The sequence below is a fragment of the Ziziphus jujuba genome, chromosome 8 (assembly GCF_031755915.1).
Source record: "Ziziphus jujuba cultivar Dongzao chromosome 8, ASM3175591v1".
Lineage (NCBI taxonomy): Eukaryota > Viridiplantae > Streptophyta > Magnoliopsida > Rosales > Rhamnaceae > Ziziphus > Ziziphus jujuba.
In genome coordinates this window covers 15,762,970-15,775,505 of record NC_083386.1, presented here as the reverse complement: position 1 = coordinate 15,775,505, position 12,536 = coordinate 15,762,970, and the positions used below count along the sequence as shown (strand labels likewise).

Here is a 12,536-nt window from a genome sequence, read left to right as displayed (position 1 = left end):
CAAATTTAGAAAAGTTTTATGAAATGAAAAGGTTCTTAAGAGATATTAGAAATTACTTTTGGTATGAACCTAACTTTATAAATCATGTATAGATGTGTCCCTCAAGTAGAAATTGAAATCCATTTTATAGATGTGTTCATCGAGTAGAAATTGAAATCCATTTTAGAGAGTTGTCATAATAGTCTATAAGAAGAAGTAAATTATTTCATTGACAAACTAAATCTCTCTTGGGAGGATGGAATAGTCAATTACAGCTACTCTAATTAAAAAATTATTATTTAAAATGTTATCAAAAGTTAAAGAACTAAAATATAATTATCTTGATATTGTGGCAAAGGTTATTATTTTTATTCCATTTTTTCTTCATCGATCATAATTTATTTTAGATTAAAAGAAATATATTTTCTGCGGTATAAGGCATGCTTATTTTCCTTGACGTAATAAAACCATTCTATTTGATTTAGAAATAAATAAAGGGACTCGTTCTCAAAATGGATAGCCTTTAATGCAATTAAAGAGAATTCCAAGGACCAAACATTAAAAATAAGTTGAAAGTGCTGCATATATCTATATATATTATAGTTTACACTAGCAACGTGAATAAACAGTACATGCTTATAATGTCCCCCAAACAAACGCTGCCTTTTTCCATGTAACAGCAGGAACCGATTTTTCTCCTAGATTTTCCCCTTTGGACTCGGGACCATTATCTCTTCCCTTTCCCCGAAAAGCTGTGAAAATTGCTGAGAAAAGAAGAGAAGCCATTTTCACTCACTGACTTTTTCCATCCTTATCATCCTTTCTTTCCTCTTTCGATCTCTTACCACAACATCTTTGTCACTCTAAAAAGCACAGCTCATTTTGATGATTTTGAAGAACAGTCATTAAAGCTAAATACATGGCGTGCATGAAGTTGGGATCCAAACCTGACGTCTTTCACCTCGACGGCCAAACATGGTACACACTTTTTGGTCATCTGGGCCTTTTGTTTCTCTGACAAAATTTTGATTGGAATTTGATTGCATTATGTTGGGTTTGTTGTACCACTGGGAAATACTTAATGGATTTTTTTCCATTTTGTATATTCAGAGATTGTGACTTCTGGGATTATTATTCTGAATTTTGTTCTTAATAAAAAAAAAAAAAATTACTTAAATGGTTTTGCTTTCTCTTTCTTGGTGATATGTGCTTATATGAGCGTCGTCAAAGTCATTTACTATAATTTGGATATTTTTTGATAAAAATTTGCTGTTTCATATTCAAATTTATGTGTGATTTTCATATCTATACAAATTTTAATGTGTGTATGCATTTCTCTTAAGACTTCCCCAAACTTCATGAGTGTGCCTTTATGTTCTAGCCAGCTGTCATTCCTCTAATCCTCTTTTCTTTGTGTTTGTGTGCATTGGTCTTTTCTTTACACCTTTAAAGCAATCTTTTTACTCTTTAAGTTCATAAAGCAACTTATATTATTCCAGGCTAGATTGTTAAATATATTTTAGATGGTATCTTTTTTTCTTCTTCTTCTTCTTCCTTTTTTTTTTTTTTTTTTTTTTTTAATTGGAAGTGGTTTTGTTGGGGGGGGGGGGGGGGGGGGGGGGGGGGAGGATGAAGTTTAGGACCCAATTCTCTCTCTTTCTATGTATTGTTTGGGAAGAAAAGGCATTGTACGCATGTAACAAATGGCTCATACAAAATATGTAAATGCATAGTAAAACAGCAGCCTCAAATCTTGGAATAAATCACTGCCTATATTTTGTGAAATAATGGATCTTTTGTTAAAATAATCCCTTCATCATCTTGGAATGAATATTTCACTTAAACTTATTTAAATGATTCCATTCCCGTATTATTAATGGATTCCTTGATTCTCATTCATTAAGATCATAAACTTGCTCGCATTTACATTTTACAAATGAAGTAACAGTTATTAAATTCTTTTTTTCCAGTGAGGTCGCCTTTGTGTCTGTCTGTCTGTCTGCTGTCTTCTTCTTCTTCTTTTTTAATTTTTTGTTGTTGTTGTTGTTGTTCTTCTTCTTCTTCTTCTTCTTCTTCTTCTTTTTAATTAGCAGTTCCTTAGGTTGCGTAACAGTGAGGGAGTTTATTTTACTTGTCACCTAAGCTAAATTTTGTCTCTCTTGTTCAAGACAACGGTAAGATTAGGGCATAAATGAACTCTTTTGGTATGGGATATGTATCTGACTGTATATTCAGTAAAAGAGTTAAATCATCTTTTGCTCAAACAAAACAGAAACAAAGTAACTGGAAGAAATTTTAGAGCATAATGGACCTAAAACCAAAACAGTTAAGTAAAAACTACAGTAAATTTTAACAGTTCTCACTGCTGGATATTTGAGTTTTTAATTAAAAAATATATATGGAATTTAGACAATGGCAACTTTGAGTTTTTCATCCAGGTCAGTTGTTTTACAACCCTTGCTTTTCCATACAAATACATTTAAAATTCATATCTATATCTGGCATGGTGGCAATCTTCAAATGTGGACTATGTTAACTTGATTTAACTTGACAAAACAGTTGAAATTTCTTCATCAAGTGGTCTTCTATTCATTGCATTTCTTTGCTTGAAGCTAACATAATGCTCTCATTTGCAGGCTTTGCTCAAGTGGACTTCCAAGCGATGTCATCATTGAAGTTGGAGAGCTATCTTTCCATCTCCACAAGGTTAGTTATACTTGGTCAGCCTTTCAACTGTTGTGTTTCTTAATATTTTATATGTTAATTCTTTCTATATAAGTAGACACAATGTTTAGAAGGCAGATCAACTCTCTGACTGACTACTGAGGTGAGCTTCGTATTTATTTCTTCTAGGCATTTAAAGTAAAAATCCCACAAGGAATAAGCCTCATCCTTTGTATATAATCTTTGTATCCTCAAACACACATATGAATTATTTATTATGTATTTGAAGGAAAAAAGACAACCACAATCGTGTTTAAGTTCTTCAAACCGTTTTGTTGTCCTTGTTATACCTCAGGAGTCAGGTATATGCCTTGCCTCATGTTGCGAGAGCAGAAGGCCTTCTCATCCACATGGCATCTCTGTACCATGATAGACCATGGGCATCTGTTTTCATTATTTGTATATTTAACTTGTATTTGGGCCAGCCTGGTTTTTCTTTAATAATTTGTTTGCCTACGTACTTAATGATTATTACTGAAATCTTGTACTTGTTTCTTCCTTGGTATGTTCACCAGTTTCCATTGCTATCAAGAAGTGGGTTATTAGAAACTCTTATGGGGGAATTATCCGGAGGAGATGAGAATAAATGTGTTCTGCATCTTCATGACATACCTGGTGGACCCAGAGCCCTTTTGCTTGTGGCCAAGTTCTGTTATGGTGTGAAAATAGAACTCAGTGCATCAAATATAGTTAGTCTTAGGTGCGCCGCAGAGTACATGCGGATGACTGAAGAACATGGAGAGGGAAATCTTATTGTGCAAACCGAAAACTTTTTGAATGAAATCTTTGGAAATTGGACAGACTCAATTAAAGTCTTAGAAAATTGTGAAGAGGTTTTACAACAAGCGGAAGAGCTGCATATTGTTTCTAGATGCATAAACTCATTGGCAATGAAAGCTTGTGCAGATCCAAGTTTGTTCAGTTGGCCTATGGCCGGACAGAGTGCAAGGCAGAGCCCAGAAGGCACTGCATTCTGGAATGGAATATGCACGACTGCCAAACCGCATCCTTTAAGTGAGGACTGGTGGTATGATGATGTGTGCTTTCTGAGGTTACCTCTGTATAGACGTCTAATTCAGGCCGTTGAAATGGGAGGTATGAAACCGGACAGGATTGCTGGTTCCCTCATTCACTATGCAAAAAGGCATCTTTCCTTATTGTGTAGGCAATCAAGCCTGCAAAATGGAAACCGTTCGGCCCCTGGAACGACCATTTCTGTGCCATCTGATGCAGATCAAAGGAATCTTCTCGAAGAATTAGTGGAATTACTACCTGATCAAAAGGGTGTGACACCTACCAATTTCCTGCTTAGGCTTCTAAGGACCTCTATGATCTTGCATGCAAGTCCTTCATGCCGAGAGAATTTAGAAAAACGTATTGGTGCCCAGTTGGATCAAGCAGTTCTGGAAGATCTTCTTATACCAAATATGGGGTATTCAGTGGAGACTCTCTATGATATCGATTGTATTCAGAGGATTCTTGATCACTTCATGCTGTTGGATCGTGATTCAACCGACTGTGCTTCGAATTTTGTAGATGAAGGCCAATTGATGGGAGGTTCTCATCCACTGACCCCAATGACTATGGTGGCTAATCTGGTAGATGGGTATCTTGCTGAGGTGGCACCTGATGTAAATTTGAAGTTACCTAAATTTCAGTCACTGGCTGCTGTTATCCCTGAATATGCGAGGCCATTAGATGATGGAATTTACCGTGCTATTGATATATACCTCAAGGTAAAAAAATAAAAATAAAAACACTACCAGTGTTAAATTTTGTAATTCATTTCTTCATAAAAATTATCACTAGTCTGGAATATCTGGTTTAACGTCACTTTTCACTCTTCAAAAGTGTTTTTACTGATACGTGATAACATGGCTGGAAATGGAGCATAACGTCACTTTTCTACACTTTAAAGTAAGCTGTATGACAACTACTTGGTAATGTCTTTATGATGTACCTGCTACATATTAGTTATATGCAAATAGACGTGTGAAGGTTAGTGTATAAATTATTTGAATCTCTCCTCTTTAGAACTGTAAAAATTATTTGAAAATTCTTCTCTTACATAGGTTGTGTTCATATCTGCAAATGACAAAGACCTTCAGAAAGAAAATCAGTAACGTATGTGGGATTGACTTCTGCAAAACTTTGCTTGTAGATGCCACCACCCTCTTCCTTTCGCTCTGTATGTTTGTTCATGCGCATGTTTTAGAGAAGTGGCGGCAAAAATATGGTGCTTTAGATTGAATTTTTGGTTGTTTCCTTGCTCATGAACCATGACTATTGTTTTATCTTCTTCATAGTTCTAGATACAGCTTTATTGCTTCATTTTCACAAAGAGCGCATCCATTTATAATTCTCAAAAAAAAAAAATATCATTCTTTAGTAATCAATAAGGATTGAATAGTAAATTCTTGTAGCCACTAGATTTCTTTTTCCCTGAAGTGCTGGAGTTTGTTTCAGGCTCATCCCTGGCTTACAGACTCTGAGAGGGAACAAATCTGCAGGCTCATGAACTGCCAGAAGCTCTCACTAGAAGCCAGCACTCATGCCGCTCAGAACGAAAGGCTACCTCTCCGTGTCATTGTCCAAGTTCTATTCTTTGAACAGCTTCGTCTCCGCACCTCCATTGCTGGCTGGTTCTTTGTTTCGGACAACCTTGGAAACTCCCAAAACCCAAGTGGGAATCTTACACTTGCAAGAAATGAGGCATCCATCCAGACCGGCACTGCTCAAGATCAAACTATAGCAGTTGAAAGCATGAGGGAGAAGGTTTCTGAGCTTGAGAAAGAGTGTTTGAACATGAGAGAAGAGATTGAAAAGTTGGTAAAAACCAAGGGAAGTTGGAATGCGATCTTGAAGAAGTTGGGGTTTAGAGTAAAGTCCAAGTCATGTGAGGCAAAAGTATCCAAGAAATGCATTAACACCAAACAATCACCACCATCAACAGAACCCCAAATGAATGGAGGTAAAACCCAAAAAAATGGTGAATTTGAAGGTTGAATTTTTTAAACTAGCATAATAGAATGAACTTTGTTTTATTTTTTTATTTTTTAGCTCCATAAATTACCTTCCTAAGGCTAATGAGTTTTTGCCTAATTGTTTGTGGTTTTAGGCAAAAAAATGTAGCCTGTTATTAGTTTGTTATATTTAGTAACATTCCATTGTAATACAAAACCACTTTCTCTAGAGAAATTGCCAATGTGTGTGTCTCTCTTGTGGATTGAATAGTAAATTCTTGGAGTTTTTGTTTTCAAATTCCCTTTTTCAAAATCTTAATTCAGCTGTGATGGAATCTGACCTTCGCCAATATTATTTCAACTGGACCAATATCAATTTATATCCCTATAGGGGGTGTGAATGACAAAGATTGTTATTAAATCCAAAGGATGTAAAGATTTTTTAAAGGGTGAATAATATTAATCTTAAATTCTACTTATTCAAAAACAAATGGTTATTGTTATTATTATTTTTTTTTAACCCAATGAGAAATTTAATATTGAATTTTAAAAAATCGAAAACAACAATTTGAACTTAATGGTTTCCTAAAATATCCATTTATAAGACGTCTTTTATTTTTTTTTTTCATTCTCAACAAAACCGAATCAATTTTTTATTATTATTCAGTATATGATATAGATATATAACAAAAATATATAATAAGGTTCAATCTTTCAAATTTGAAACTAAATATTTAATCATTTATAATTGTTAAATTTGATGTAATATATAAATATAGATTTTTTTTTTTTTTCGTATAGAAGAAAATAATAATAATTATAATAATAATAATAATAATAATAAAGGCCTCCATTTTTCTTAGATCTCTACCCACTGGGATCACTGGTTCATTGTCCACCCATTTTCTCTTTATCCGAGTAGTTGAGCTCCATACGAAGCCGTTGTTCAACACCCACTTCTATCCCTTTCAAGCTCTCCCTTCCGAAGTTGGAGCAGATTTCGACGCCGGCCAGGTGTTGCTCAGCTCTTCTCACTCGCCCTCGGCTTGTCATCCGTGACTGTTGGCTCAGGTTTTGATCTTCTTTGAAATTTGCTAATGGGGTTTTGATCCATTTGTCGTTGACGCATTTATTTCTTATGTGAAATTCATTGTGGGCACGTTCGATCGAATATAATATAAATTTTTGGTAATTTATGGTATCTTGCTTCTTATATGTTATAATAGAAGTCTTTTTAAGTGGGTATTCCTTTTTGCTTCTTTTGCTTTAAGCTAATGGTTAATTTGAGCGTGTTTCCGATTGAAACTTTTTCTTTTTTAACAAATTTGTTTTACTCAAAATCAATTGTGCAGATATTTATTATTAATGACTGGTAGTATTAGAATTCTTCGTGGATTATGGCATATTGACAAAGATAAACAAGGAGCGGTTTCTTTTTGGAGTTTAAGTAAGCATAATTGAGGTGGCTAACTTGCTAAGTGAAGTCATGAAAGTATGGGATCATAAAAAAGAAACCGGTAAATGTTCTTTTAAAATACTGCAAAAGGGAAGTGAAATAATAATATGATGTTCTCCTACTGTTTGCACTTCTAAAGTGTATTAGTTAAGTAAATATCTCATGTATAGTTGTGGATTTGATACATTGAAGGCACTTCAGATATTGTTGTCCTCAGAATAACTCTTGTGTGTTTTGGGAGACAGTTTTTCTTTTTTTTTTTGGGGCTCATTTTCTGTTTAATGGAACAATTTATTTTCTCTAATCCTTAGCTAACTAATCTGAAGCAAGTTTTGCAATTTTCTGTTGTACTTCTCTAATCCAACACATGTTTCTTCTATACTCTTTTAGCATGTTATATATTTATCAATAGTATTTATACAATATACATTGTGATTTTCACAACAATATCAAATGCGTATTGAGTTTATTTTTGTAAAAGGTGGAGGTTATGGGAATTTTAGTTATTGTGTGAACATTGATGGTTACTCTGTAATAAAGCTTAATAGTTGTTACATATTGTGTGAAAAAGCTTAATAGTTGTTATGGATACTCTGTAATAAAGCTCAACACTTTGAACAAGTATAATAGTCTATATTGACTGAACAAGTTCTTTGACTTGGTTTTGTGTGGTGGTGAAAGAAATTAGGAAAAAAAGGGAAGATAAAAAAGCAAATAGAAGAAAACTAAAGGCCTGTTTGATAACAAGTTCATTTTTATTTTTCTCCCCCTTCTAAATTGTGTACGGTTTACTGACTTCAATGGTTTATTAATGTTAGTTGATGGTAGTTAGAGTTTGTTAGATATATCAATTAACTACAAATGTTAAGGAAGGAAAAAAAAACAAAAACTAACATAAATTTTAGTTTTGTTTCGTTTTCTTTTTTCTTTTCTTTTTTTTTTCTTTTTTTCTCTGCTTACATTTATAGTTAATAGGGATGTCTAACTTCTATCAACTAACATTTACAAAACATTGAATTAAGCAAACTACATACAATTTAGAAGAAAAAAACAAAAAGAAGAAATACAAAATGAACTTGTTATCAAACAGGGCCTAATAAACAAAACAAATATTTCAGTCATTTCAGTGGAAATGATTATACCATGTGTTCACTGATGTACATTTCAGTTGTTTTAATAAGCTATTTTGAAGTTAAAGTCTGTTTGTTTCCAATTTGAGAACAAATCTTATCTATTTCTTCCCTCTCTTCCTTTGAAGTCTTAACTCTCTTTAACGTTATCTCTCTTCACACTCTCTTTCTATCTGCACATATACTGCATTCAACTATCAGAACAAAGCATCTTTGCCTCTTCAGCCTCATTTACTTGTAATTCTTGCTACAAGAAATCAACCCACTTTCACAGCTATCCATTTCTTCTGCCCAAACTTTGATGTTTTTGCTAACCATTCTTTGTCTCCCTTTTTGTCGTCTGGGTTTCAGGTGATTTCAGTACATGTTGAGGTTTTTGGGTTTTATGGATATAATTAAGGAGGTTGCATTATTGTATGTGTTGAATAAGGTTGTTGATAATTCTACTGTGGTTTTAGATGATTTATTTGTTTCCTGATGGTTATAGCTGTTTTGCCTGGATTTTGCTGGTTTATATTTTATGTTCTTTTTTTTTTTTTTTTTTCAATTTTTTTTCTTTCTAATTTGTTTGTTTGTTTGCCATGTTTTCAATTTGAAAAAAAAAAAAGGTTAAAAGTTTGTAAATTTTTGTTTTCATGTTTCTCTGTTTTTTTATATGTGTTTCATGTGAATGTTATTTATGTTGACTCCCTTGATAAAACTCTCATAATTTTTTTTTTTTTTTTAATTTTTGTCTTTGAGTTTGGTTCACTCTGTACTGATCATCATTTTCAAGTGGAGCATAATTTTCTATTGAATTCTTTTTTTGGCTTATTTTGATTTCAGTTTGGTTTGACTTATGTATGCATGTTTGCAATATGCTTAATTTTATAATATTATTATTTTTTATTGATCTTGCTTTTGACTGTCATGGATTTTAGCGTTGTTTTTTATTTGATAATGTTAATATCAAAGTACGGTCATGCAGTGTATGTTGAAGTCTAGCATCTAGGAAAATGTTTCTTGGTAGAATACATTTGATAAATTTTGTTTTCATGTTTCTCTGTTTTTTGATATGTGTTTCATGTGAATGTTATTTATGTTGACTTCCTTGATAAAACTCTCATAATTTTTTTTTTTTTTTTTTAATTTTTGTCTTTGAGTTTGGTTCACTCTGTACTGATCATCATTTTCAAGTGGAGCATAATTTTCTATTGAATTCTTTTTTTGGCTTATTGTGATTTCAATTTGGTTTGACATATGTATGCATGTTGGCAATATGCTTAAATTTACGATTTTATTATTTTTTATTGATCTTGCTTTTGACTGTCATGGATTTTAGCGTTTGATAATGTTAATATCAAAGTACGGTCATGCAGTGTATGTTGAAGTCTAGCAGCTAGGAAAAAGTTTCTTGGTAGAATACATTTGATGAAAATGATGAGGAAGACAACTAAATTAAACTACTTGAAAAATCAAGGGTTTATTATGCAACTAAGTGATGGTTTTGTTATCCTAATTCTGTTTCAATTGTACTATTCTAATTTCTAAGAGTTGTATTTCTAACTCCTTGAAAAGTCAAGGTGCCTAGGCAACTAAGGAGTGATTCTCTAAGTTAAAATTTGTACAATTGTATTCTAAGAGTTGCTGATGGGATGATCATGTGAACGCATGAAAGTCTAAATCAAATTTTTTATCTTTATTATTTTAAAAATTATATAAATCATCCTGTTTGTTAGTTCGACACTGTATAAAACATTTGAAAATATTAATTTGTCCGGGGAATCCTACCTGTTTCTACCATAATTTGGTTGTTAAATCCAATCGTGGGTACTAAATGAGGCCTAAAAGGTCATAGGGTTCTTCAATATTCACAAAATTCTTCTGTCAGAACTACCAGTTTTTTTCTCTCTCTTTATCTTTTTTTTTTTTTTTGTATTTTATTTTATTATTATTTTCTTTAGTGTATCACATGATCTGTTTTTTTGTTTTTTTTTTTTTTTTTTTTTTTGCCTTTTTTACTAGATGCTATGCACACTAAACTTCAGTACATAGGTAATTTTTTAAGTTTGAACTGCTACAACTTCCTTGCAGATTTGATTCATACAATTCACCAGCTGAGTTTCTTGTTGCCCGACTATACTACATGAAGAGAGGGTCAAATTGGTGCTGCCCCCGAACAAATTTCTAATTTTTATATTTTACGTTATGGCTTATTCCTTTGTGTAATCATTGGAAGGCCTTCTGGACTGTTTATTTTATAGGATTTTCTAGCTAGATATAAAAATTAAAATGTCCCTTGTATGCCCATCCTTTATAGTTCCCTCTTCTTTCATTAACCACTACAAAGTTTATTTCAAGCCCTATGGATACACTTCTCCCTTTCCTTATTTTGCTTTTGGTCTAGGCAAGAATCGGTCTTGCCTAGTCAAAGGTATCCCAATAATTGTTAGAGAAAAAGAATATAATATTTTAAGGTCTACTAAAATAGATTGCATGAAACCTAATTACCAACCTGTCATTGAAGAAAATGAAGTATCTTTTCATTTGGGAGATCAAGAAAAAGATGACATGGAAGACACAGACTCACCATGGGAAGGGGCAGTTATTTACAAGAGAAGCTCTTCAATATCACATTTGGAGTATTGCACAACCTTAGAGAGACTTGGGTTAGGAAAACTTTCAACTGAGGTCTCAAAATCCAGGGCTTCGGTGATGGGATTACGGGTAACAAGATCTGTAAAGGATTATCCTTTAGGAACGCCTGTTCAGATCTCCATTGATGTTACAAAAAAGAAGCAGAAGTTGAGGCTCGATGGGATCATTAAAACTGTCATCACTCTTGGTTGTAACAGGTATATATTCTACCTACTTCTTTATTTCAACCACTATGCATTTTCCCATCTTGATCTGATTGAAGGATCCATGAAAATTAGTTTCTGTTAACTTTCATGATCCCACAATAATATACAATAGGTGCGAATCAGAGTCGAAAATGTACATACTCATCTTCCCTTGGCTGTTTCCTCTTATTTATGCTTACCTTAATAGTTGTGGAAGAGAGTTCTGGAAAATTTGTTTCTTAGAGTTTTATGTCCTTTATTCTATGTTAAAGGTGTGGGGAGCCAACTGCAGAGTGCATTTTCTCCAACTTCTCACTCCTACTTACTGAAGAGCCTGTTGAAGAACCAGATATTATTAACATGGGAATAATATGTGGGGGAGACAAGGTCCAATCTTATGCTGGAATTGATGAGGAAGGAGTGGAAGATGATGAATCCTCAATTGATTTGGAGGATTGGCTGTATTTTCCTCCAGAAGAAAAAGAAATAGATATTTCAAAACACATAAGAGACTTGGTCCACCTAGAAATCACCATTAATGCTGTTTGTGATCCAAATTGCAAAGGTTTGTGTTTAAAATGTGGTATAAATTTGAACACCAAAAATTGTAACTGTAGCAAAAAGGAGGTGGAAAAGAAAGGATATGGGCCTCTTGGAGATTTAAAGAAGCAAATGCAGACAAAATAATTAATGTCTAAATTTTTGTATATGCCGTTTATTTTGGGATGCTATTAAAAAATAGTACTACCATATATGCTGTTTATTTGGAATGCTATTAAAAAATAGTATTAGCGTGTTAAATTACCATCTATTCCAAAATTAAACAGCTATATATATCAAACTCAGTGTGAGTTTGTTTCCACCAAAAAATAAAAAATAAAAAATAAAAAAAATTCTCACACATAGTTCAAGTATATTATTTATCAAACTGTATCAACACTGACGGGACATCCTATATATATCAAACTCACACTATATTACCAAAAAATACTATATATATATATATATATATATCGCACTCACACTGAGTTTGTTGTCCCAAAAAAAAAAAAAAAACAAAATCACACATAGTTCAACGACATATATCAAACTCGCACTCCATTTAATATCAACACTCACGTGAATATCAAGCTCAAACACAATTTAATATAAAACGTTTTACTTGTAAGTCCATTAGCAAAATAGAAAGATGTTACCCAAAAAAATTAATTAATTAATTAATTAAATTAAAAAAGAGGAAGGAAAAAAATTAATTGGGCTTTTACACATGCCAAAAATTACTTAGAACAAATTAAACTTCACAACTTAATGCGCTGTATCATATCGTATTTGTATTAAAAAATTTTCTTCCAAATATAACATGTTAAGTTTTCATATTGAAATATATAAATTTAAACCCATTTATTAAATCATTGTTTAACCCGTTTACAGTACTTAATTAAGCTCAATGATAAGATTTATT

At 32.7% G+C, this 12,536-nt stretch overlaps 2 protein-coding genes across 3 annotated transcripts; both read left to right on the top strand.

Moving 5' to 3' along the window:
• Nucleotides 1–621: 621 nt before the first annotated feature.
• Nucleotides 622–5,941, top strand: LOC107413691 (BTB/POZ domain-containing protein At5g03250). The gene is made up of 4 exons (XM_016021703.4): nucleotides 622–957; nucleotides 2,616–2,685; nucleotides 3,219–4,439; nucleotides 5,170–5,941. Exons 1-4 carry the CDS (start codon nucleotides 899–901, stop codon nucleotides 5,707–5,709), a joined length of 1,890 nt encoding a protein of 629 aa, XP_015877189.3. The 5' UTR covers nucleotides 622–898; the 3' UTR covers nucleotides 5,710–5,941.
• A 560-nt stretch (nucleotides 5,942–6,501) lies between these two features.
• Nucleotides 6,502–11,781, top strand: LOC107413696 (large ribosomal RNA subunit accumulation protein YCED homolog 1, chloroplastic). Of its 2 annotated transcripts, XM_016021710.4 has the most exons (4): nucleotides 6,502–6,737; nucleotides 7,019–7,183; nucleotides 10,326–11,086; nucleotides 11,347–11,781. In XM_016021710.4, exons 3-4 carry the CDS (start codon nucleotides 10,524–10,526, stop codon nucleotides 11,759–11,761), a joined length of 978 nt encoding a protein of 325 aa, XP_015877196.2. In that variant the 5' UTR covers nucleotides 6,502–6,737; nucleotides 7,019–7,183; nucleotides 10,326–10,523; the 3' UTR covers nucleotides 11,762–11,781. The 2 variants fall into 2 exon arrangements, with proteins under 2 accessions (XP_015877196.2, XP_015877195.2); XM_016021709.4 differs by lacking the exon at nucleotides 7,019–7,183.
• The last annotated feature ends 755 nt before the right edge of the window (nucleotides 11,782–12,536 follow it).

Excerpts from the sequence above, each read along its gene's own strand:
- LOC107413696 (XM_016021709.4), top strand. The coding sequence starts at position 10,524 with ATGTCCCTTGTATGCCCATCCTTTATAGTTCCCTCTTCTTTCATTAAC. Across the intron at positions 11,087-11,346 it reads ATCACTCTTGGTTGTAACAG|GTGTGGGGAGCCAACTGCAG; the intron begins GTATATATTCTA and ends TCTATGTTAAAG.
- LOC107413691 (XM_016021703.4), top strand. The coding sequence starts at position 899 with ATGGCGTGCATGAAGTTGGGATCCAAACCTGACGTCTTTCACCTCGAC. Across the intron at positions 2,686-3,218 it reads TATCTTTCCATCTCCACAAG|TTTCCATTGCTATCAAGAAG; the intron begins GTTAGTTATACT and ends TATGTTCACCAG. Across the intron at positions 4,440-5,169 it reads CTATTGATATATACCTCAAG|GCTCATCCCTGGCTTACAGA; the intron begins GTAAAAAAATAA and ends AGTTTGTTTCAG.